The sequence below is a fragment of the Anneissia japonica genome, unplaced genomic scaffold (assembly GCF_011630105.1).
Source record: "Anneissia japonica isolate Jap-2015-1 unplaced genomic scaffold, ASM1163010v1 scaffold287714_len2871179_cov188, whole genome shotgun sequence".
Lineage (NCBI taxonomy): Eukaryota > Metazoa > Echinodermata > Crinoidea > Comatulida > Comatulidae > Anneissia > Anneissia japonica.
This window is the reverse complement of record NW_022755542.1, coordinates 601,796-624,071: the sequence shown is the minus strand read 5'-3', so window position 1 is coordinate 624,071 and position 22,276 is coordinate 601,796. Positions and strand designations below refer to the sequence as shown.

At 33.0% G+C, this 22,276-nt stretch overlaps 2 protein-coding genes across 2 annotated transcripts in view; one reads left to right on the top strand and one right to left on the bottom strand.

The window, feature by feature from the left end:
- The window catches only part of LOC117123674 (poly [ADP-ribose] polymerase tankyrase-1-like), a 28,237-nt gene extending 7,069 nt beyond the window's left edge, over window positions 1-21,168 (bottom strand). Inside the window, exons 1-16 of the mRNA XM_033269675.1 lie at window positions 20,840-21,168; window positions 19,652-19,876; window positions 14,389-14,597; window positions 13,687-13,781; window positions 11,820-11,957; window positions 10,450-10,565; window positions 10,117-10,238; window positions 9,565-9,656; window positions 9,341-9,419; window positions 8,759-8,930; window positions 5,238-5,338; window positions 4,571-4,722; window positions 3,915-4,080; window positions 1,642-1,861; window positions 683-792; window positions 366-488 (exon numbers count right to left, since the gene is read on the bottom strand). Coding sequence (XP_033125566.1) covers window positions 366-488; window positions 683-792; window positions 1,642-1,861; window positions 3,915-4,080; window positions 4,571-4,722; window positions 5,238-5,338; window positions 8,759-8,930; window positions 9,341-9,419; window positions 9,565-9,656; window positions 10,117-10,238; window positions 10,450-10,565; window positions 11,820-11,957; window positions 13,687-13,781; window positions 14,389-14,597; window positions 19,652-19,876; window positions 20,840-21,029 — 2,310 coding nt within the window. The 5' untranslated portion in view covers window positions 21,030-21,168. The remainder of the gene's footprint in view (window positions 1-365; window positions 489-682; window positions 793-1,641; window positions 1,862-3,914; window positions 4,081-4,570; window positions 4,723-5,237; window positions 5,339-8,758; window positions 8,931-9,340; window positions 9,420-9,564; window positions 9,657-10,116; window positions 10,239-10,449; window positions 10,566-11,819; window positions 11,958-13,686; window positions 13,782-14,388; window positions 14,598-19,651; window positions 19,877-20,839) is intronic.
- Window positions 21,169-21,219: 51 nt separating this feature from the next.
- Window positions 21,220-22,276, top strand: part of LOC117123677 (DNA replication complex GINS protein SLD5-like) — an 8,589-nt gene continuing 7,532 nt past the window's right edge. The window contains exon 1 of the mRNA XM_033269677.1: window positions 21,220-21,475. Within this exon, the coding sequence (XP_033125568.1) occupies window positions 21,368-21,475 (108 nt within the window). The 5' untranslated portion in view covers window positions 21,220-21,367. The remainder of the gene's footprint in view (window positions 21,476-22,276) is intronic.

Here is a 22,276-nt window from a genome sequence, read left to right as displayed (position 1 = left end):
TACAATGAAATATAACAAACATTGTGGAACAAGATCATATGTGGCACATTAGCAAGGTTTTAGGCTTCCAGTAGAAAGGTCAAGGTGATTTGTTTGTGTGCTTTGGGCAAGGTACTCTATCTTTGATGTTTATCTCCATCCAGGAGCATAAATGGAAGCTGGTAGTTTTGAATACCACTGCATTTAGTAGCTGCAACACAATATATCTTACACTAAGGAGCCAAGCATGTGTTCTGTAGGTATTTGATACATGACTAGGGCAATGTAAAGTACATAGAGGCCCTTACAAAAGGCACTAAAGACCAACATAATTAATATTAGTCTTGATTATGTATGGATGAGAATCAACTCTAGAGACCACTCACCAGTAAAGCGCACAGCTGCGTTCTACCTTTCTGAGCAGCTTCGTGTAACGGCGTGAAATTCCAACGATCCTGCGTATTCACGCATGTTTTGTGCTTGATGAGTAAAGCTGCAATGTCAACATGCTGGAAAATATATTAGAAACCAACATTAACATGTCATACTGTAGTATACACACTAGGAACAATTATTCTTATTGAATCTCATCCTTTCTTATAACAACTATAATAATTTAATATTATTTTACATATCATGAACTTATTCATTTCATATCTCATGGCACAGTATTATTTTAATCTCACACTATTTTTGTTCTTACCCCATAAGAAGAGGCATTATGTAGTGGTATAAGTCCTCCTTTGTCTTGTGCATTGACATCTGCACCACTCTCAAGTAAGTACTCTGCAACTTCAACATTATTGTAACCAGCTGTGAGGGAATGAGAAAATAAAAGTATGCAAATGTGGTGGACAAAATATGGTGGACAAAAAAACTACTAGTCTTCAGAAATAAACAACCCTAATAAACAATATTCAAAGAACAGAATACTAATGCAAAAAAATGTGGGAAATAAAGAATAAGGCTATGCAAAGTCAATATAGTAAAAATAATAACATCTAAAAAAATAAGAAATAAAAAACAGATATGTAACAGGCCTTGAATTTGGGGATTTTATGGGCAAGGCCAAATGGCCTCCGGTATGACATGATTAAAAGGCACCAAGGCCAAATGGAAAGGCACCAAGGCCAAAATTTCAAATATAAAAAGGCACCCAAGGCAAAATTTGATTTAGCCTCAGTACCAATCTCTAGCGAGTGCCTTTATTTGTAGCCAGGCTAGGTCTAGACAAGCTAGGCCTATCCAAGCCATTGTTGTCAATGGTAAAATGACTTTGTTTAGAGTATTAACTATTATCAATTCAATGTTGGAAAATACTTTTAGTTTTTTGGGGGATTGGCGATCGTAAACAAAACAGTCAAAGTTCAAGAAGATCAATATATGATGTTGTTGCTCAAAGCGTGTCGTTATAGGAGGCCACACCTCTAAACTAGCCTTCATCAACTAGACTAGCTGAGTGTTAATCAAGTAGTGGCCGTCGACGTGCTTCATTTTCAGGGGCACCAAGGCTAACTGGGAGCGCACCATCGGCAATGGCTGCCGTAAAATTCAAGGCCTGATGTAAAAGCGATAATAAATATATTTACAACATCACCAAACTACTTATGCATACATACACATTACGTTTTGTAAAATGTATGGGCATGAAGTTTTTTTTACCTGCAAGGTGGAGTGGCGTAGAGTTCCTTCCTTGAGAATCTCGGCAGTTAATATTCTCCGGCGTCACAAGCTTCTGGACTCGTGCAAGGTTGCCTTTTTTGGCTGCCTCAATGAGGGCAGCATCCCCTCGCAAAAGATCAGCGACATCTTGATCCCCTTCTTTCACCAAATCTAATGGCGTGTTACCATCACGATTCTTCTTGTGAGGATCAGCTCCATGCTGCAAGTTTACAATTAACATTTATTAATAAATATATATCTGGAAATTACACTGCGCTCTATCAACCTTTAACACTAATGTGACTTGCCCATATACTGGCATGATGTTGTGATATCACACCCATATATGGCCATGAAGACATCATATACCACCCATATATGGACATAATGACATCATATCACACTCACATATGGATATGATGACATCATATCACTGTCATATATGAGCATGATGACATCCTATTATACCAAAGATACTAGAAAACACAAAATAAAACTCTCACATAGCAAAAGTGAAGCGGATGTATGTCATATCTCTTTTCAGATCCAGACGTATGCGGGGCCCTTCTATTCCAAATAATGGAATTTATGTAAGTTTATATCCAGACCAGATGTACACAGTGCCTCATTAAATTGGGCACTGCGTATGCCTGGAGGAAAATAAACTTACGTTAGTACAGCATCCGTCATGCAATTCGGTGATAGTTTTTTTTCTGTGGAGAGTTTATCTTGTGCTTCTAATGTCTTTGACCATACCCATATATGGACATGCTGACATCATATCACACACTATATGAGCCGATTATTTTTAACTCTGTTAATTTGTCTTGTTTAAATTTCAACAGGTTAATAACATACAGTAATTAAATAAACAAAATAAGCAATTTAAATAATTAATTAAGTTTTATATAAACACATATAGTATATTTTTAATCAACCAAATAATTAATTAATCGATCAATTTCTGTTCAGTGGTGTATTTATGATTAAGAATAATAGAGTATCACTGTATGCATTGTATTCTAATATTCTCTAATTATTAATCTTCTAATACAAATACTGTAATAAAATAAAAAAAGATAACAACAATAATAAATTGACAATAATGACAAGCTGTGACTGCTAAAGTATTCTTTCTGATAAAACTTCTGTTGTCTCATCAAGACAAACTAATACTTGGCATGAAAATACATTACCCCAGAAACCCATTTGAGCATGTGCCAACAACTACAGTATTCTGGACATCTAGGTCAACGACCCAAATATTTTACTATGGCTTTCTATTATTATTAGTGAAATAAGTAAATGAAATTGGGAAGAAAATGAGACCCAACTGGATAGAAAATGAATTAGGTGAAAACATGTGGCGTAGGAGTTTGGCCATTCAATCAAAAGGTCGCAAGTTCGAGACAGAGATGGTCATAATGCTTATGTGCTTGGGTTTGACACTTTATGTACATGTGAATCTGTTTACCAAGGAGTATAAATAGGTATCTCGTAGGATGCGAATGATTTAAAATGAAATTGGTCCGATGATGAGCTGGCTGTGTGATTAGGAATATTCATCAGGGAGCGTGGAAGGTTGCACATTGTGTACGACATGGATAATGTATTAAATGAACAGGGTCAGAATAGGCCAAGAGTGCTAATGTTGACAGACAATCAATCAATCAACAAGGATTTATATAGCGCCAACATCCACGACAGAATGCATTGTTCAGTGGTGCTATGACAATGGCATTTATTAACAATGCTTGTTTTTATGATAAGATTATGAAAAATGTTTTTAAAAAATACAAAAACAAAAAACAAACAAATATCAGTGCTATATATGACTCCACCATTATTTAAATCCAGTAATAACAGACTGATTAACTATGCACTTATGTACCTACTCTACTCAAGCACAGCCAACCAAAAAACAAAGGTTCCCCTCCACCCACTGAAAATGTTCTAAGCAGAAAATTATTCTCAAGTAGTTAAGAACAACCTCATTTTGCCAGCTAACCCTCCCCACTTAAGCTTTGAGCCCTCTCACTTAACCTTCCCATCTGCCTACCCATTTCAAAATCCTAGATATGCCACTGTGGTCGTGAACCTTAGAATTAGGCCTAGGCCTTTAGTACAATCTATGCAACCTTGTTCTCCAATTGTCACTGTGCTTGGCTAACACTATTCTTTTTATTACCTTATAATTACTTCCTCAGTAAGTTTGACTTTGATAGCTTTAAACATTATTCAGATAAAAATACAAACTACAAATTGATTTTTACCTTCAGTAGAAGCTTGCAAATCTCATATTTGCCTTTCGCTGCTGCTTCATGAAGCGGTGTGAACTTCCACAGGTCCGCAACGTTGACCACTGCACCGTGTTTTACAAGCAGCTCGGTTACTTCATAGTGACCATAGGAACATGCATTATGTAGTGGAACCAAGCCCCTGGAAAACCAAGAGAAAATATTGATTTATTTTGTTTTTTTTAATTTAAATCAATGTTCATAATACTATGGACATTTTATATTTTGTTTTTAGATAAATTGTTATGAAAAATGTGGTTATTCATCAATTTTTGAGATAAAGAAATACACTGCTCAAATCAAGTGGGATAAAGAAAATATGGCCCGTATCTCAATGAAATTAGTATTCAATCCTGAAATAAATCATTTAATAAGAGTCACTTCAATAATTTTAGCAATGTTTTATGTAACTGGAAAAATTGGCATGTTGTATTAGTATTACTCAATATTATAACAGACTATAAAAAACACAACATAGTATAGCAAGATGGAAATAGTGGTTATGGTTTATGGTTTTATTTATTTCCATACATTATTCACATATATTTTTCAAGCGCCTTGAGACGGTTTCGATCGTGGAAGGTGCTATATAAATATAAAACCATAACCATAAATAGTATTTGTAAACACACCCTTTATCTTTAGCATGAACATCAGCACCATGTTGAAGGAGAAATTCAACTACTGCCACTCGATTGTACCCTGCTGCAAAATGAAGAGGAGTGGAATGCCTGCCTTCTATATCTCGACAGTTAACAATTGGTGAAGTCTTAGAAACTAGAACCTGAAATAAATCCAGAAAATTAATAAAAGAATTGGAGCAAAATAAAACATTCCCAACAGAGGTGCATATCTAAGGGAAAGAGGTGTGTTTCAATAGTGAGGTAGGTGAGCCATCTCCTTAAAGGACGGAAGTGCAATCCTTAGGAGGCACTCCTTAGGAAAAGAGGTGCATTTTCAGGGAGAGAGAGGTATATTCCATAGGGAGTAAGATGCCCTTCATAGGGAGAAAGATTTTATCCTCAGTGAGGGAAGTGTGTTAGGACTCTTAGGATGATGAAATTAGCTACTTAGGCTGGGGTATTATGAATGGTAATCCTTTGATACTTTGATTAAATTATTTCTCAATAAATGCTTCCTTTTTATAACATCCTTCATAATCACTTCATCTTCACAATCCTGTCTTCCTGTTTGCATCAAATTTAATACAAATATAAATATCAACAACTACTTAATTTAATTAATTTATTAATATTTCTTTTTTTATTCAATACTTGTTTGTTTCAGGGTTTACCTCACCTTACAAGTGTCTAAATCCCCAGACTTTGCCGCCTCAAGGAGTTCATAATTTTCATCACTTGCTGGGCTAGTATTAAGCGATGGGGTGTGGTCTTCAGCAGCTTTTTAAAGAAATAAATAATTAAAAATATATAATAAATATACAAATACAAGCATAAACTTAGACAAAAAATTAAATTACTTTATGAGTGTTTTCCTTACAAAATCTTTTAATTTATTTTTATAATTGGTGAGGAACATATTTTCTAATTTTCAAATTAAAAGCTAACTTATTATAATTTTATATATAGAGTAAGAAATTCAAATGTGTAATTTTTTTCTCTATTTTCTAAAAACCAAAGGCATGTATTGTTAGAGTTACTGATAAACAACATATTCATAGAAATATCATATTTTACACATTATATACATAATTTTCATATTTAGAAACATTTCGCACATATAGAAATAAACTATATTAATTTATTTGTCATGTATAGTATATGTCGGTCAAGGGTGTACAAAGAAGAGACGGTGATAAAATAAATTGGGCTTTATTGGACCTTCTTAGCTATTATTTTAGCATAATAATTCAAAACCAAAAACTTAAAATGACATTTAGCTGTTAAGGTCATCGAATGGTGTTCATTCATGTTGATTCATCTCATTCCATTCATAATTTATGTTTTATCAATCAATATTTCATGAAAATTTATTGAGGAAATAGGTTAAAAAGATTTACATTTACATAAGTTATATTTTTTTTAATAAAAAGGAAACTATCTAAAAGATTATAAAACCACATATTTGAACTGGTCTACTTTTTGTAGGAAATGACAATATAATTCTGAAAAATTGTGACCATTACACTCTAGGTTCCATGTGACAAGTCTTTGTCCCTGTTGATTAGCATATTATGAGAGCTGCCCGTGAGATTTATTTGTATCCTATCCGATTTAAAGATCAACTTTTTACATGTGATACGTTGCCCTTTGAACTAGTTTAACACAGCAAGATATTAGACATTAGGTTGAAAAATATGCATGTGTAAATAATTCCGACCATGTTTAAAGGAAAGAAACCATGGACACATGAGTGGGACCATGTGACCTGTAAATAAGTTGTAACATGGAGTAAACTTTTGATGAGGAGCCAGAATACTTTCAGTGGTATGATGTAAAAGTGAGACTATGGATAAATAAGTAACTATGTGTTTATGATGACCGAATGTCTTTTGATTGGTATCATGTATATAAGTGACCCCATGGATAAATGAGACAATTTTTAAGAATAATAAGCCACTCATACAGGGCATTTTGACCTAAGTAGGTGTTTGGTTTATTCAAAGTCAAAATTCCCAAATTTTGAAACATGATCACGCATAGATTTTCCAAAATTTGTGTTTCATAAAAACTGAGACAAGATAAAAATGACTTTGAAATGCAAGACTGTCCTGCTCAATGCAAGGCATTTGGTAAGGTAACTGCATTACATGATTCAATTGCATTGCGCACAACACATAGTGTTGTAGTCATCCTGTTAAATAATACATTCTAACAATAAGTGGACCATGTGTATATCAGTGGAACCGTGGATTTGCATGTACTCAAAAAGCTTGTATGCTGAGAGCAACAGTCGTGCGTACATTGACCAATGATCTTTCAATAACCTCAAAAAAAAGAGGAAAAGGTTTTGTGAAAATTATTGACGTTATTAGATCAACATTGTTCGTAATGACATTATTTTCTTTTTAATTTTGTAAACCAAATTTTTATTTTTTCCAAGAAAAATTTCCAAAATCGCATATTCCGCACGTACTAGAATCCGATATGTTGACACATCATCAATTAGGTTGTGTATCCTGAACACAATATGAGCTCCTCATGGATGTTAATATTTGATGCTATCACTTAAGAGTTTAATCACTGCTGTCATGGGGTTGAAGTCCCTCGATATTCTATACAGTTAATCCTTCGATATGGTAATGAGTAGGCACTTTTTTTACTCTGTAATATTCTGATAGTGTCTATCTTTTTGTTGCTTTCTTTGGCAAAATATAAACAAGATGTAAAAAAATTAGCCTCTCTCATTATATATGTATTTTATATATTTAATTTTTTATTGAATTTTAGTTTAAAAAAAAACGGTATTTTTATTGTTGAATGCTAAATAAATTGAAATGAAAACAAAAACCACACCAATCTCATTTTTTTGCTAAGCAATACTTGTTTAAAATAAAATTTTATATGGTGTTAAGGTGTTGAACACATTTACGTGATACATTACAGGAAGGACTGTCAATACTAGTGACTCGTCAACCTGCTGCAGAACATTTCTCAGATCCATGTAATTCGGCAATTGATGTCATTAGTAATAAATGTTGTCGGTATCTTTAGTGGATTATGACTTGCAATAAGTGTCTATTATGACCTTTTGGGTAAGGTTAAGAGGTAGAAAATAAATTCTTGTACAAACTATCCAAAGAGAAATTCAAAACTTATTTGTCAGCAACTTTACACTTGTCATCAGAAACGACGTCAACTTGGCCCTATTTAGACTTTGTTTGGCAGATAGAGGTATTATAACAACTCGAGACTACTTTAGGCAACGAAGCAATGCTGAGTTGTGTATTTGTGCTCAAAAAGATGTCTGCCACCTTATTATTAGGCTTATACAATCATAAATAAGACCTCTGACTAATTATTACTTCATTAATCATTATTATTAATAATTAAATTATTACTTTAGCCTAGCCAGGAAGAGGCCAAGTGAAGTATCTGATTTTGAAATAAATTACTGATGAATGAAAATCGAAATCATGTTTGTTACACTATACTCAAGCCTCAACAACAAGGGTAACTTAGCTGTACTCAAAACTTTCATGTTAAATTGAGAAGTCCATTAAAAACGATGCTTAGGTGCGCATTTATTGGCTTTCCAAAAGATACTGATAAAGATTTGGATATACACATAATGTATTTGATCAGATATTTCCAAAACAAGCATATACCTATATTACTGTACCAAACACTGTCTGACAGAAAAGAGTCTGCCATGGCATCTCACCTAAGTGTAAAAACAATTCTCCAATATTCCTGTCCAGACTATCAAATATTATTTGACAAAAACATATGACATGCCTAAATATGGTCATGATGACATCACATCATGACTATATATGGGCATACAACAGTGTTTTGTCATATAAAATTTGATTAGTATGAACTGCACATTCTGAACTCTAATTTAAAGTATTGTTGTTTTGTCAAAATCATTCCAGGAATCTTGTATATAACATAAATCCAGGTGAATAAGCTGATAATATAGGAGAAATTGTTTAAGCCAAAGTTTTTGGGTCGCTTTATATAGCTTAACCCATTCATTGGACCAGAGCCAAATGACAAGAAAACAATCTTTCACTTGTCCCTTGTTAAATGAGTAATTCAATATTTTTATTTAATGTTCTTTAAAGAATATTCCAAAACATACAAAAAAAAAATTTACATTACTCTTAAATTAGCCACAAAAATAAATATTCTTACTTTGAAGTAATTTTTGCACGCTTTCTGTTGCAACACGGGAGACAGTAAAGCCTTGCAGAGATGGAATAGTCACATCAGCACCAAATGCTAGTAAAACATGACACGCTTGGACATGGCCGGCCTGAGCTGCTCGGTGCAGGGCAGTTTGGCCTAGGTTGTCAACAGAATTTACCTGTATAAAAAAAAAAAAAAGAAGCAAACTTTTAACTGCTAATTCAGAATGAAATTTAATATGATAATGATCTTTTTTAAGGGATATATTATAAAATAATAATAATAATAAATAATAATATTTATAAATAATATATATATAATAAAATCTTTATCACCAGTGGTGTGTGTATCGCCAAAGTTACTATCATGTGCTTTTATAATATTCATTATATATTACACAATACCTAAGAAAAAACATATCCTAATGGGAAAACCCAAGAGCGTATACTACTTGGCCTCATAGCTTAGTTGGTAGAGTATCTGAACGGCAAACAGAACGCCTTGATTTTAAATCGGGATGTGGTTAATATGATTTTCTCAGAAATTTATGATCATCTTAACTTGGGTTTGAGGAATCCTAATTCCTACCTTTGCTCCATTCTTAAGTAGAATTTCAAGGACATCATGATGATTCTTACTGGAAGCTACATGGATTGGAGTTTGACCACTGTAGGAAAAACATCAAACAATCTTTAAAGTATAGCAACAATTATCATCTTGACAATTTTAGTAATTAAAATTTTATTCTTATTTGTTTTTATTTATTTTTTTTAATTAATAATTTATTTGATATGATTTAATGGGACACTTACTCTCTGTCCTTGTCAACTAAATTTGCACCTTTTCTTATCAACACTTCTGTCACTTGTTTTCTTTTAGAGCCAGTAGATCCAACAGAACAATGCTAAAAAATGAAATGAAACACAATGGGAGACAAAAAACAAACCAAAAAAGCAAAACACTATAATTATCCAATGTATATCATACATTGTTATTTAAGCTTAGCTTCGCCTCTGTTCCCATTGAAGTATTCCTGGTTAAATCCGGCACAGATACATTTCATTCCAAATCACTCACTGTGATAAAACAAATATCAATTCTTATTCTAATCCTACCAGGTACAGTATCCACTAATACACCAGACTTGAGAGAAGACAAACATAGATAAAATGTCTTGCCTTAAGAAATGCGATCAGCATTGGGTTCGGACCTATGACCATCTACTTTGAAACCTGATGCCTTTACATTTTGTCACATTTCCCAAAACAAATATCCATAAACAAAAGCAGGAATATATCAATTAACTTTCATTCTCATTGATATCTGATGCAAGTATGGTATAAATATTTTCTCTTGAAACTTACTAAAGGAGTTTCTTGGTTTATAGTGTTTTTGAAGTTGACACATTCAACTGTTAGATTCTTTTTAACTTTTGCCAGGTCGGCATTACCACAAGCTTCTAACAGCTGGTACCCACGGAATTCATCTGAAACATCAATATTTTCAATAATTAAGCTTTTGGTACACCTGTGTAAGAATATGGATTTTAAATACTAATAATGATAATTAATATGATCTAATAAATTATTACATTGATCAATAATCATTTAACAAATTATTTGACTACCACATGATACAGCCATTTGAAACCATTCCTCAAAGATGTGACAAACAGAAGCTATAAAAGGTTTACTCACACTGCAAAGTGTCTGCTAATTCTCTGGTAGGGGCAGCATCTAAAGCACACTTAGTATGACAGTTAAGTAAGGTCGGATCAGCACCATGACTTAATAATAACGAACAAACTTCAACTCTACAAATTAAAACCAATATATAGAATCATTGCCAATGTGGTTTGAAGCTCAAAGATGACCTCTGATTTAATTAACGAATATTACTTATTAGCATTGACTCGTTAACATTCAAGTACTAATGACTAAGCATTCACTCACAATCAATCAATTATAGATCTAAGCATGATCATCAAAAAAAAAATTTGAAGAAGCTTAACATGTAAACGAAGCTCAGGTTTAATTATAGCAAAGTGTATAAAAGCGCAAGAGGTCCGACTGCCGGGGATTCGTTGGAACGCAAAAAGTACTTCCATGAAGGGCCTTGGCCTTTAAAGGATTCAAGCAACGCGTACGATTTTCTAAATTATGTGTAGGGCGCCCCTATTTCGTGGCAGTACTTTTAACATTCCATTGCCTGCATACTTTGCTGCATACAAAATCAGGGCAGTTTGACCTCTTGCAGTTTTATACTCCTTAATTAAAGTTAATGCTATCTCATCAAATACAATAAACAAAATGAAATTTGCATCATTATGGACCCCTTTGGAAAGGGCAAAGGTTTTTCCATCCTATCATCTAATATTGTATTAACTTATTCATCTATTTCAAAGTTCTAATCAATCAAACACAATTTTGTAAAATTCATGGAATGTTCGATTTTTGCTGTGCCATTTTGTTCAGATTGTGATGTCAGTTACAGTAGCCGATTCCCTTTGAATGTAATGTTTTTGCTTGTAACCTGTACTGCGATTCAGCCTTGATACAAGACACAGGATGGCTTTAATACTAAATTACTTTAGTAAGCTTGACATAAATGACAATTGCAATATAATTTATAAATAATAATACATTAATAATAATAATAACATTAACAATAATAATAATAATAATATCAAAAGAACAAACCAACCCAATATTTAATATTGAATTAGAATGAATTTTTCAATAATAATAATAATACTAATAATAATAATAAATATAATCACAAAGCAATATATAGGCCTACAGTCAGTGCCATGTATGATATTTTGGATGTTTTAAATTCTTCTTTTCTTAAATTGTAATTTTTGTTTTATTATTGTTGATTGTTTTGATTATATTTTATTGGAATAGGCCTATTATGCTGTGAATTCTTTATATAAAGATAAATGAGTGAATCAAAGTAATGAATTTTATTTAAAAAACAGCTTTTTTTATTTAAAAAAAATTCCTTCAATTTATCTATAATTGAAGTTATTATTTACGTGATGATAAAATGACAATTAGCAACTTACCTTGATTTTGATGCTGCTTCATGTAAGGGGGTAAACTGCCAAAGATCCATAGAGTTAACACAAGCACCGTGCTTAATAAGCAATTCTGTCACTTCATAATGACCATAGGAGCATGCATTATGTAATGGTACAAGCCCACTGAAGTATAACAAACATATATTAGTGAATGTAAAATAGGATGGTTAAATGCTTCAAATTTATATAATTAGGAAGAAATATACATATCTTTGGAGATTTCAAGGCAGTGGAGGATGTAATAGAAATAAAGAAAAACTTCTTTTTTTTTCTGAAATTTCCACTTTTTTGTGGCGGCTGGTGCGCTTGGCCAAAAATAAAATTTTATTTTTATTCGAAATCATCAATATTTGCAGTTAGCGGGTTTGCTAACAAGGTAAAAAAAAGTCTCGCCTAAAGATACAAGCTAACTAAAATAAAAAACAGTTAAAGCATTGGAACTCTTCTATTGATGGGTCATTAAACTCCAAAATTAACAATTGTCCATGATATTGTTACTTCCCAATTGTGAATGCCTATATCTATCAAAACAGTTTTATTCAATATAAAGAACATTTCAAGTTATGTTGCCATAGCAAACATCAAGGTACATGCTCTAATAATCGTCAAACACACAAGTTGGAGTACTTGGTAAAAAAAACAAAGTCTTTTATTAAGCAGCAATTTAATAGCTCAGCAGCAGAGGCATTTAAAAGGGGTTAGCCGGCAAGGTGGCATCCCCAGCTTCTTAAAATTGATTGATTCTTAAAATTAGATTGGTGGCTAGTACTAGACTAGTATTTTCTTTATTCTTAATGAATAAGAGCAGTACCGAAATTGAAACTGATATGATTACATTTGTTTAAAAACGAAAATGCATATGAAACGGTGTTGCAGGTGTGGTTTTAAAATACAGAAGGGCAATTTCATGGTAGCGGAATCACTATTTTGCTGAACTTTTTAACTTTAATCTAATGTCATATTTACACTCCATTCTAATTCTTGGAATAATTATCATATTTACATAACTATGGAATCCATCTATAATTTCTACCCTAGTTTTTTTTATAAACCTATCACAATTTTGATATAATATCAAAAAATATGTATGGTAGCGGAAAGACAAAAAAAATACCCTCCATTTTTACCACTTCACATTTTACTAAAACCCTCTGATTTATGAAAGTGATTTAAAAATTGAATACATCTCAGTTTATCATAATTTAGTGTAGTATTGAATGCAAAACATTGATTTTTAAAAATGTTTAAACACTACTAGTAGAGCAAAGGAAACAGGTATAGTTTTAATGTTCTCAATTTCTTTGGATTTCTTTGTGAGATTGGATTGGATTGAATTTCTACAGTGTCATACACACTAAGGATAACCCAGAAAGTCCTGAGACTTACTTCCAGTGGGGACCTTCTGGTGGTGAATTGGGCAGTACACCGGGAGACAATCCCTTACTCTTTTCCGAAGAGTGTACTGGGTTCTTTAACATGCACCTGTCTCTTATACACATCTAGATGTGTATAAGAGACAGACTTGGTAAAAAAAACAAAGTCTTTTATTAAGCAGCAATTTAATAGCTCAGCAGCAGAGGCATTTAAAAGGGGTTAGCCGGCAAGGTGGCATCCCCAGCTTCTTAAAATTGATTGATTCTTAAAATTAGATTGGTGGCTAGTACTAGACTAGTATTTTCTTTATTCTTAATGAATAAGAGCAGTACCGAAATTGAAACTGATATGATTACATTTGTTTAAAAACGAAAATGCATATGAAACGGTGTTGCAGGTGTGGTTTTAAAATACAGAACAAGCTTTCACCCCAAGCAACAGCTTTTACAATAATCAGTATTTTTTTTTTAGTACTTACCCCTTATCTTTTGCATGGACATCAGCACCATGGTTCAACATGAGCTGGACAATCCTAGTCCGGTTGTAACCAGCTGCGAGGTGGAGTGGTGTGGACTAAAATAACAGAATACCTTTATTACTTACAGTAGTTCATTAATTTTTTTTGTTTAAAAAGAGTAGCCCTTCATACTGCTCCAGAGGAAAGCTGATATTCAGGGATACTGTCTCTTTAACAAAATTTAAATACTACAGAAAAAGTCAATGATAATATTATAAAAAATACCTTACGAATCTTACAATATTTTCATGTTCCTTAGTTAAATAAAAGATATAAAGTAATGATTAATACACTAGACGCATGGTTTTATTTGAACACTTTATTTTGACATCGTAAAGTGATGAATAAGAACACTAAACACATGGTTATATTCGTAGGACTAGTGGCTAGGTCTAGCCTACAGGTAGGTAATATCCTTCGTTAGTGTTACGTTAGTATTAGGTCAAAGGTCACCTGAAATTTAACCCAACCTCAATTTTACGAATCCCCCAATTTATGTACGCCATCCGGTCCCTTAAAGTACGTAAAATCGAGGTCCTACTGTATAGAGAAAAAAACTATAAAATAATAGTACAGTAAATGTAGCCTAACATTTTGAATTTTGTTGAATGATACCGATAAGGCAATAATCAGTATATTAAGCAATTCATCGACCTAACTCACCTTTCTTCCATCACTAGCGTGACAATTAACATTAAGAGGAGTCAACAGCATCATCAATTTCTCTTCGTTGCCACTGCGGGCCGCCTCCAATAGCTCATCCTTTTTATAGTCACCAGTTAACACAGACTTAGCCACGGGATCGGCAAGATCCAGTGCTGTTTTGCCATCAGTGTTCCTGATGCTAGGATCAGCACCATTTTGTAATAATACTGCAAGATGAAACATTCGGTATTAATTAGCATTAATTTTTTTACTTTTTTTATTTGAAACTCCAGCTATTCTCACGACTTGTATACTAACTATAAATAAAAGAACAAACAAGATCTTGTGTTAAAAAAACAAACAAAACATACAGTTTACTGCAAGTACCAGTTTGTTTTTTTTTATGTGCACCCATGTTTTATTCTACATATCCTAGTGTGTTGGCAAGAAATTTTTCGATAGGGGGTTTGAACCAAGGAATCCCTTATAACCACTGGTCAGGGTCACAGACTAAAACCCAGTATTAGGGTGAAAGGGGAGGAACACTATTATGTTTAAAATGGTAAAATCATGTTTATTACAGTAGAACAAACAATAATTTTCGGGTGGATGGCAAAAAAAACATTTCAATTTTAGTCAGATCACGGAGGTATTATTGAGGAGATCATTCGAAAAGGCTACGCACACGCAGTGCTATGCAAATGGGCTGAGATCAGAGATGCCGCAGCGCAGGAAGAACATTTACATGATGCTTTTGAAGCCTAATGTGTTCCCTGCCACTAAATTTTCAGCAGGCTTTCTTTACCCAAAGGTCAGAATACATTGGTTTGTCGCGTCTTAGGGATCTGTTGCCAAGTGATCTCCTTCTCAATAATACCGCCATGGTCAGGTGAAGGTGAAGGTCAATGCTTGTCTGCCAGTTAACCCCTCATCCTTTGCTGGCACCGCCATTGTTTTTACAGTACGTATCTACTTCACTTTTTAAAAGATTTGATAAAATTAAACTCATTTTACCAAGGTTACCTAATATGCATTAAATCAGCAACTATATAAAGTTGAATTTGAAATAAACAGGATAGGAAGAATGGCACCACATCAATGAAATGTATTCCTTTACAATCTGAAGTCCTAATGCCTGATTATCTTTGGTTTATTGTTTATAGTATGGTTGTCGGGGATCGCGACACTCCCTTGACCTATATATTCCGGGATCAGCTAAGGGCACAGAAAAAATTGCTAGATTAATCACTCTCGCCCACATAAAAAATAATGATGCGGGGAAAAAAAAAACTTTTTTGCTGCATCATTTGCATCATTTATTTCAAAATCATTAAAAAAAAAACAATGTAATTTTGTGACTGGGAATACATTTTCTTTAAAAAACAATAAAAGTCAACCAGTTTTTAAACAATATTTACAATATTCTTGCCAAATAAAAACAGTCCCTCCCTTTATCAATAAAAAAAAAAGCAATTCCACTGTCTATTGTGCTAGAAGTGATGAATTCAATCTGATATTGATTTGTTATGGATTACGACTATAATTAACCGATGTTATGCAATCTTCATTTATTTTCCTTTTCACTGGGAATCCATGACAAGATAAACAGTAAATTGGAAATAGAAGAGGGAGAATTGATTAGATATTCAATGTATTTCTTTTAATTTTTATCAGTGTTTTTATGTTCATGCATCAACATCTGGTCTTTTATCATTTAATTGTTCTTTCATTAAACTATTTATTATTATTATTTTATCTATGCTCTTCAGTAAAAGTAAATTGGAAATGGAACAAAGGGAGAGTAGAGAAGATGTTTAATGTATTTCTCTTAATTATTATGTTCATGCATCAACTTCAGGTCTTTTATTATTATTTAATATTTTTCCACTTCATATACTGTACACTAGTAATTTCTGCACTTTTGATTATTTATTTTGGAAAGAGGCGCATTAAAAATGTTTAAGCTTATTGGTAAACAAATTTATTGCATTTGAAGTTGTTGGACATAATGAAGTTAGAGCTTTGGTGACTTCGCCTTAGTGGGAGCCTGGAAAGACACATTTGTTCACTGAAGGCATGCCTGTAACATGTCTCCTAACAAGCTGAATATCTGACCATATCTGACATAGCAGTAAGTCTGACCATGGTGTGATTAATCATTTTAGTGCAACATGAATGTGTCAGCATGGCCAAGATGAGGTCAACTGAATCATGTGTATCAAAATAATCTTTATCCTTGAGCTGATTTTATTGGAGAAAAAAATTCTTTTTTCAGGTTATAATATCAATTGTATGTTTGAATTATATTTACATAGTGATTCAACATTCAATAATGTATAGTAGGTGCGTACAGAAGTGAGTCTCATGTGGCGTAATTTACTTTTCTATGAGTACTCAAATCTGGAATGGGGAGGGAAGGGGAGCAGATCAGATAATTCTTTTTCATCTATCTTCTGTATTAATGTTTTTTGTTGTTATGTGCGTTTAAATGTTTTACAGTAAGCGTACTGCAGTCCTCTGGGGAATAGAAAAATAGAGGATTTCGGCGATGTTTGTTTACAACCCGTCACACGACTTAACTTGGGTATACGTGAAAAACATTACAGTGCGATAGTATAAGAAAAGCTAATGTCTAGGAAAGGCAATACAATTGTTCAAAATAGTGTTTATTTATTTATCCTAGCGTTCTCCAAGGATTGTATAGTATGCTTTGAAATTTAAGTTATCCTTCAAAAACCTTAGCTAGCAATAACATCGCAGCGTAGTTCGTGGGTCAAAGACCATCATGCATAAATAACCATGCCGTACTGTAGGGGCCTAGGCCTAATAAAATTTTAATTTCCAATCCATTTGGTATAGTTTACTAGGAATTATGATGGTCTTTACAGCAACAAACAATGGACGGCTGTGATAGCCATCTCTATGTAAAACACCACTGTGTCAGTGGATTGTTTATACCCAACACCAAAGTTAGGTCATGTGACGCTTATCGCCAAATCCCTCTAGTCTATTAAAGAGGTAACCCAGTGTAAAGAACAAATTGTGTACCGGTAAATAAATATACTGTAGTAGGATGCATGTCCTTTTTAGAGTTGAAGAAATAGATAGATAGATAGATTGATTTTAAAATTTATATACTGTAGCGCCGGTTGAACCGAAGTTGTCACTAGCGCTTTACAATGAATTACAAAAAAAAAAGGAGCAAAATACAATAAAGTAATAAAATAATAATAATAATAATAAAATAATAAAAAAATAATAAATGTAATGAAGTAATGATAATAAAAATAAAAATAAAATGTATATATATATACATATTGCAGAATCTTCAATAAGAAAATACTCTAATGTTCATACAGTAAAAACCTGAAAATCTAACAACAAAATACTACAAAAAAAAAACCCCTATTTTTATCAATTTACTAAATGTCCATTTCTTTTTTTTTTACCTGGAGGCTCACACAGATGATTAAAATTCAAATCAGAATATATGTCTCCTAACTAGTGAAATCTAGTTTAATAGATTAAAGCACATTAAATTTGGTTACTTTATCCAAAATTTCAATGAGACCATTAATACAGTAGTCACATGATTATACTTAAAAGCTCCTTAAAAATGTTGCTATAGCAACACAACAGGTATGTCACCTTGAAAAGTACAGGTAGATGGAATATTTGTCTCATTTTCTTATTGTTCCACATTATTGGTTGTATAACTAGATCATTGCATAGCTTAAGCATGGCATATTTTAATAGACTAATTTATAATGAGAATAGTACATTTAAAGTTTCAAGGAAATTTGGTCAGAAATTTTTACTGGCTTACCGAGTTTAACAATACAGTATTGAAAAAAAAATTCAGTGGGCTTAGTGTACAATTATTTAAAAAATATACAACATACTATAATCATCTATAGCTAAAACACAAATTCATATGGAGTAGAGTGGAGTTGAATGGCTTGGTGGGTAAGATGCTCTAATCATTATTTTTTCTAACAAAACAAACTCCACTCTGCTCCAAAAGTCTCATAAAACTTAGTTTATGTAGAGCATCATGTGTATGTTTGTCATGTGAAGGGATTTTCACCTATGTTATGGGACAGTGCCTACAGTACTGTAAGTTGATATTGGTAATCTTTGGCTATGTGCCTAAGGATATAAAATAAACAAAATAATGCACCTTTTTTTATTAATACTGTACAGTATATTGTGCAAGAGACTAAAACAATATAGTATAAGACATAATTCAGTACCAAATAATGCCCAAAGAATGCGTTATTCATATTTTGTAAACCTACAATATAACCTTTACTATCCGAAAGCTACTGATATCCCTCATAATTACTGATACTGTAGTAGGCGTATTATACCATGCTCAAACATTTGAATGCTACAGATAAAGGAAAATAATCATCTTGCATTCTTAATTAGAGATCAATACTAGATATGGATTTAATTTTATAATTTTAAATTACATTTCACAGAGATTTAATTTGGAAAATACAGTTAATACGGAAGCCATCAACATCACTGAAAGCTTCATTAAAACCATAGTTCACAGTATATCAAACTTTCAGAGAGTATTCAAAATAATTGAATATAATTCAATTTTAATTAATCTTAAGTATTCTATTATATGTACAGTAAGTACTGCTGGTGGTGGTAATAGCGTTTATTTCAACATTAAATTAACTATTTAAAAGGCGAGACATTTTTAATACCTTGTTTATCCGCCACAAAAAAAAAAGAAATTTCAGAAAAAAAATTTTTATTTTATTTTATTACGCCCTCCGCTGCTTTGAAGTCTCCATAGACACGATATGTATACTGTATTTCTTCATAATTATATAAATTTGAACCATATAAACATCCTATTTTACATTCACCAATAACATTTTATTTTTATTTTCTCCTCCTTCTGGATGACTTTGGCAAAACTATTTACTAAATAAGAAAACAAAATTTTATTTTTATTTCTATTCCGCCCTCCTCAGATAATCTTAAAAAAAAATAAGTACGCGAAACAAGGAATAAGAAAGTCTCGCCTAATCTTAAATTTAGTCTTTGAAAAGTAAATTTTAAAAATATAATAGTGTTATGTGCAGTAGTTTTCATAATAAAATCAACAATGTACGTATACAGTACATAAAGACAACTGGAAACACCCTGAAAGAAGAAACTATTAATAGATGGTGAAAACATTAACAACAAACATGCTAAACTTCATACCTGAAGGTAAAACCTTCTAATTTCATAATTAGAAATATTTAATTATATTTACCTATGCATACATCAACTTTTCCTTTTATCGCAGCCTCGTGAAGTGGAGTGTAATTCCAATTATCTCTGGAATTGGCATCAGCCCCATGTTTCAAGAGAAGACTGACGACTTCAGCGTGGCCGAACGAGCAAGCATTGTGTAGCGGGATCAGTCCACCATCATCACGGGAATGTACATTTGCTCCAGATAATAATAAATGTTCCACAACATCTTTTCTGCCAAAACCTGCAAAAAGACAAATCAACATTTATTTTGTTTTGTGTAACAATTTAGCTCTCAATTTGTGGCTTGGTGTACATTAAGGCATTTTAATGGCAGGCATACAGTAAACTACGGCAATTATAATTCTATTCTAATAACCATAATGCACTGTAAGCCTAGCTTGCTTGTTTTTTATGGTTTTTACTCTTTTCACAACTTATCTATACAGTATTTATTTTTGTTATTTTGAGGGCCAGCTTCAATATGACTCTCCTTACTTCTGTACTGTAAAATATTTTAATTGTGTGGATGATGCCTCAAAACCCAATAAAAATTTTGAGGAAAATCACTGGGAAAATAGGTGCGCTTTATAACACATTGGTTATATTATTATTAAGATTAGGTCAAAGCCTAATTTTTGGTAAAATCTGTGCAGAAATTGGCCCTTATTTTTCTAAATGTGAGGACAGATTTCGAGGTCTAATTTTTGCGCGAGGATATAGGCCTATTCCCTGAGTAGGCCTTACTTTACTTTAGTCTGGCTGATGTCTGTATTTAGAATACTCCTTCCAAAATGCATACTATTATTAATTAACAGTTTACCACCAGTATAAAATCATTGAATGAATGAGGTTCAGTTCAGTCATACTGTACAACATGATATTTTTAGGTTAAGCCTAGCCTAGAAAAAAGGCTAACTAAGTTAACTTTAGATTAACTGGGCCTGGATATTTTATTTAATAAATTAATAAACAAAATCTTGGTGAGTGATGAATGTCGTCTAGACAAAACCTAGGCATAATTGTATATTCTAGGACCTAGGAATCGGTAGAGTGAGTGGTGATAGGCCAAGATCCCGGCCTAGCTAGACTACTAGGAAAGGACCGCCTAGGCTAGGCTAGAGAGGGGAGTGTGTTTTGGAATACCGTGTTTTGTTGCATGTTGTTTTGATCGGTGATTAGTTAGGTAGCTACTGTCGAGTCTAACCTGCTGCGAAGTGAAGGGGTGTACTTTTGCGTCCTGCTGTATCTTTTGCGTTAGCATTAGATGAATTTACAACTTTCTTAACTCTCACAATATCCCCATTTCGACAAGCTTCAAACAGTTCCTTGTTAGCATCTGACATTCCTTCAGTATTTGGCGTCGAAATCGTTCCTCTTACTCGACTCGACGCCATTTTTTACTTCTTGTTGATTTTTCTTGGAGTGTGTGATTTTTTTTTCATAGAGGGAAGTGCCTGTACAAACCACTGAAAATAATTCTCAAAACTCAACGCTTTATCGCTAATTAAAGCAAATAAAAATGTCTTAAATATATTTTAAAGCATTAATATTTAGAAATACATTTTTAAAAGTAAAATTTTAGTTGTTTGAAGTACATTAAAGATACAAAAATACAACTAAACTAAATCATCAGGAGATGACCTTTATACAATTGACAAACTTCCATAATGTCAGCGCACACAAGTTCGCGCGAAATGTAAAACAACAAGAATAGAAGTTAGCTGAAATAACGATGGCAAATAAGTCAGATAGTTTTGATGAAAACCTAAGTGAGGAGGAAGATGAAGAAGAAGAGGAGGTAGAAATGACGGCAGCTGATTTGCTCACAAAGTTAAAAGAAGTAGGTTTGCGCATTTTATGCAATGCTGGTATAGGCCTAGGCTAGAGGCTAGCTATGCTAGGCCTAGCTAGCCTAGGCCTACTAGCCTGGCTAAGGCCAGCTAGGCCTAGGTAGGTAAGATAATAGGGTGTGTGTGTGTAGGGCTAGCTAGGTCTAGGCAATGAAGTGGTAGGGGCTTGAATGAAGCCGAGTAGGGCATTTGGGTTCCTCGTATCGACCAAATTGACATTTTGTAGGTCTGTCATGTCAGGGAAAAATCTGGTCCCGTCCAAAATCGGACCGCCGGACCGATTTTAGCTTTAAAATTACTTGCCAAATGTAGTCCACTTAATTAAGCCAAAATCGGTCGATTTAGTACATAACCTGTATTTTTTTAGCGTTGGTCATATTGGTTTTTAATCAAATGATAGATAAATACCTTATCTAGCTCTTTCTATATAATATTTTTTCATTCATTGTGTGTGCAATTGAGTATACAGCCACAAAAATTAGTATGTTATTTTCGCTCTTCGTGCCCAGTAAACTGTTTGGCGTAAAAGTTAGAAAAGAAGTTAAACGATATGATCGTAAATCGTGTTGGTCCGCTTTAGTTGATGTTTTACCTTGTTTTGTTTTGGTTGTGTGCTTGTTTATAACGCTGCAACGAAATACATGAGCAATTATTTCAAAGAAATGATTGACCCCTTTATTTTCTTGTAATAGAACAACTATTGTATGACCTAAGGCCCCGTAAAAAAAATTGTTAGTTTATCACCCTATCCCAGCATAAAAACTGATGAGGGAGGGAGGTTTTTTTTTTTT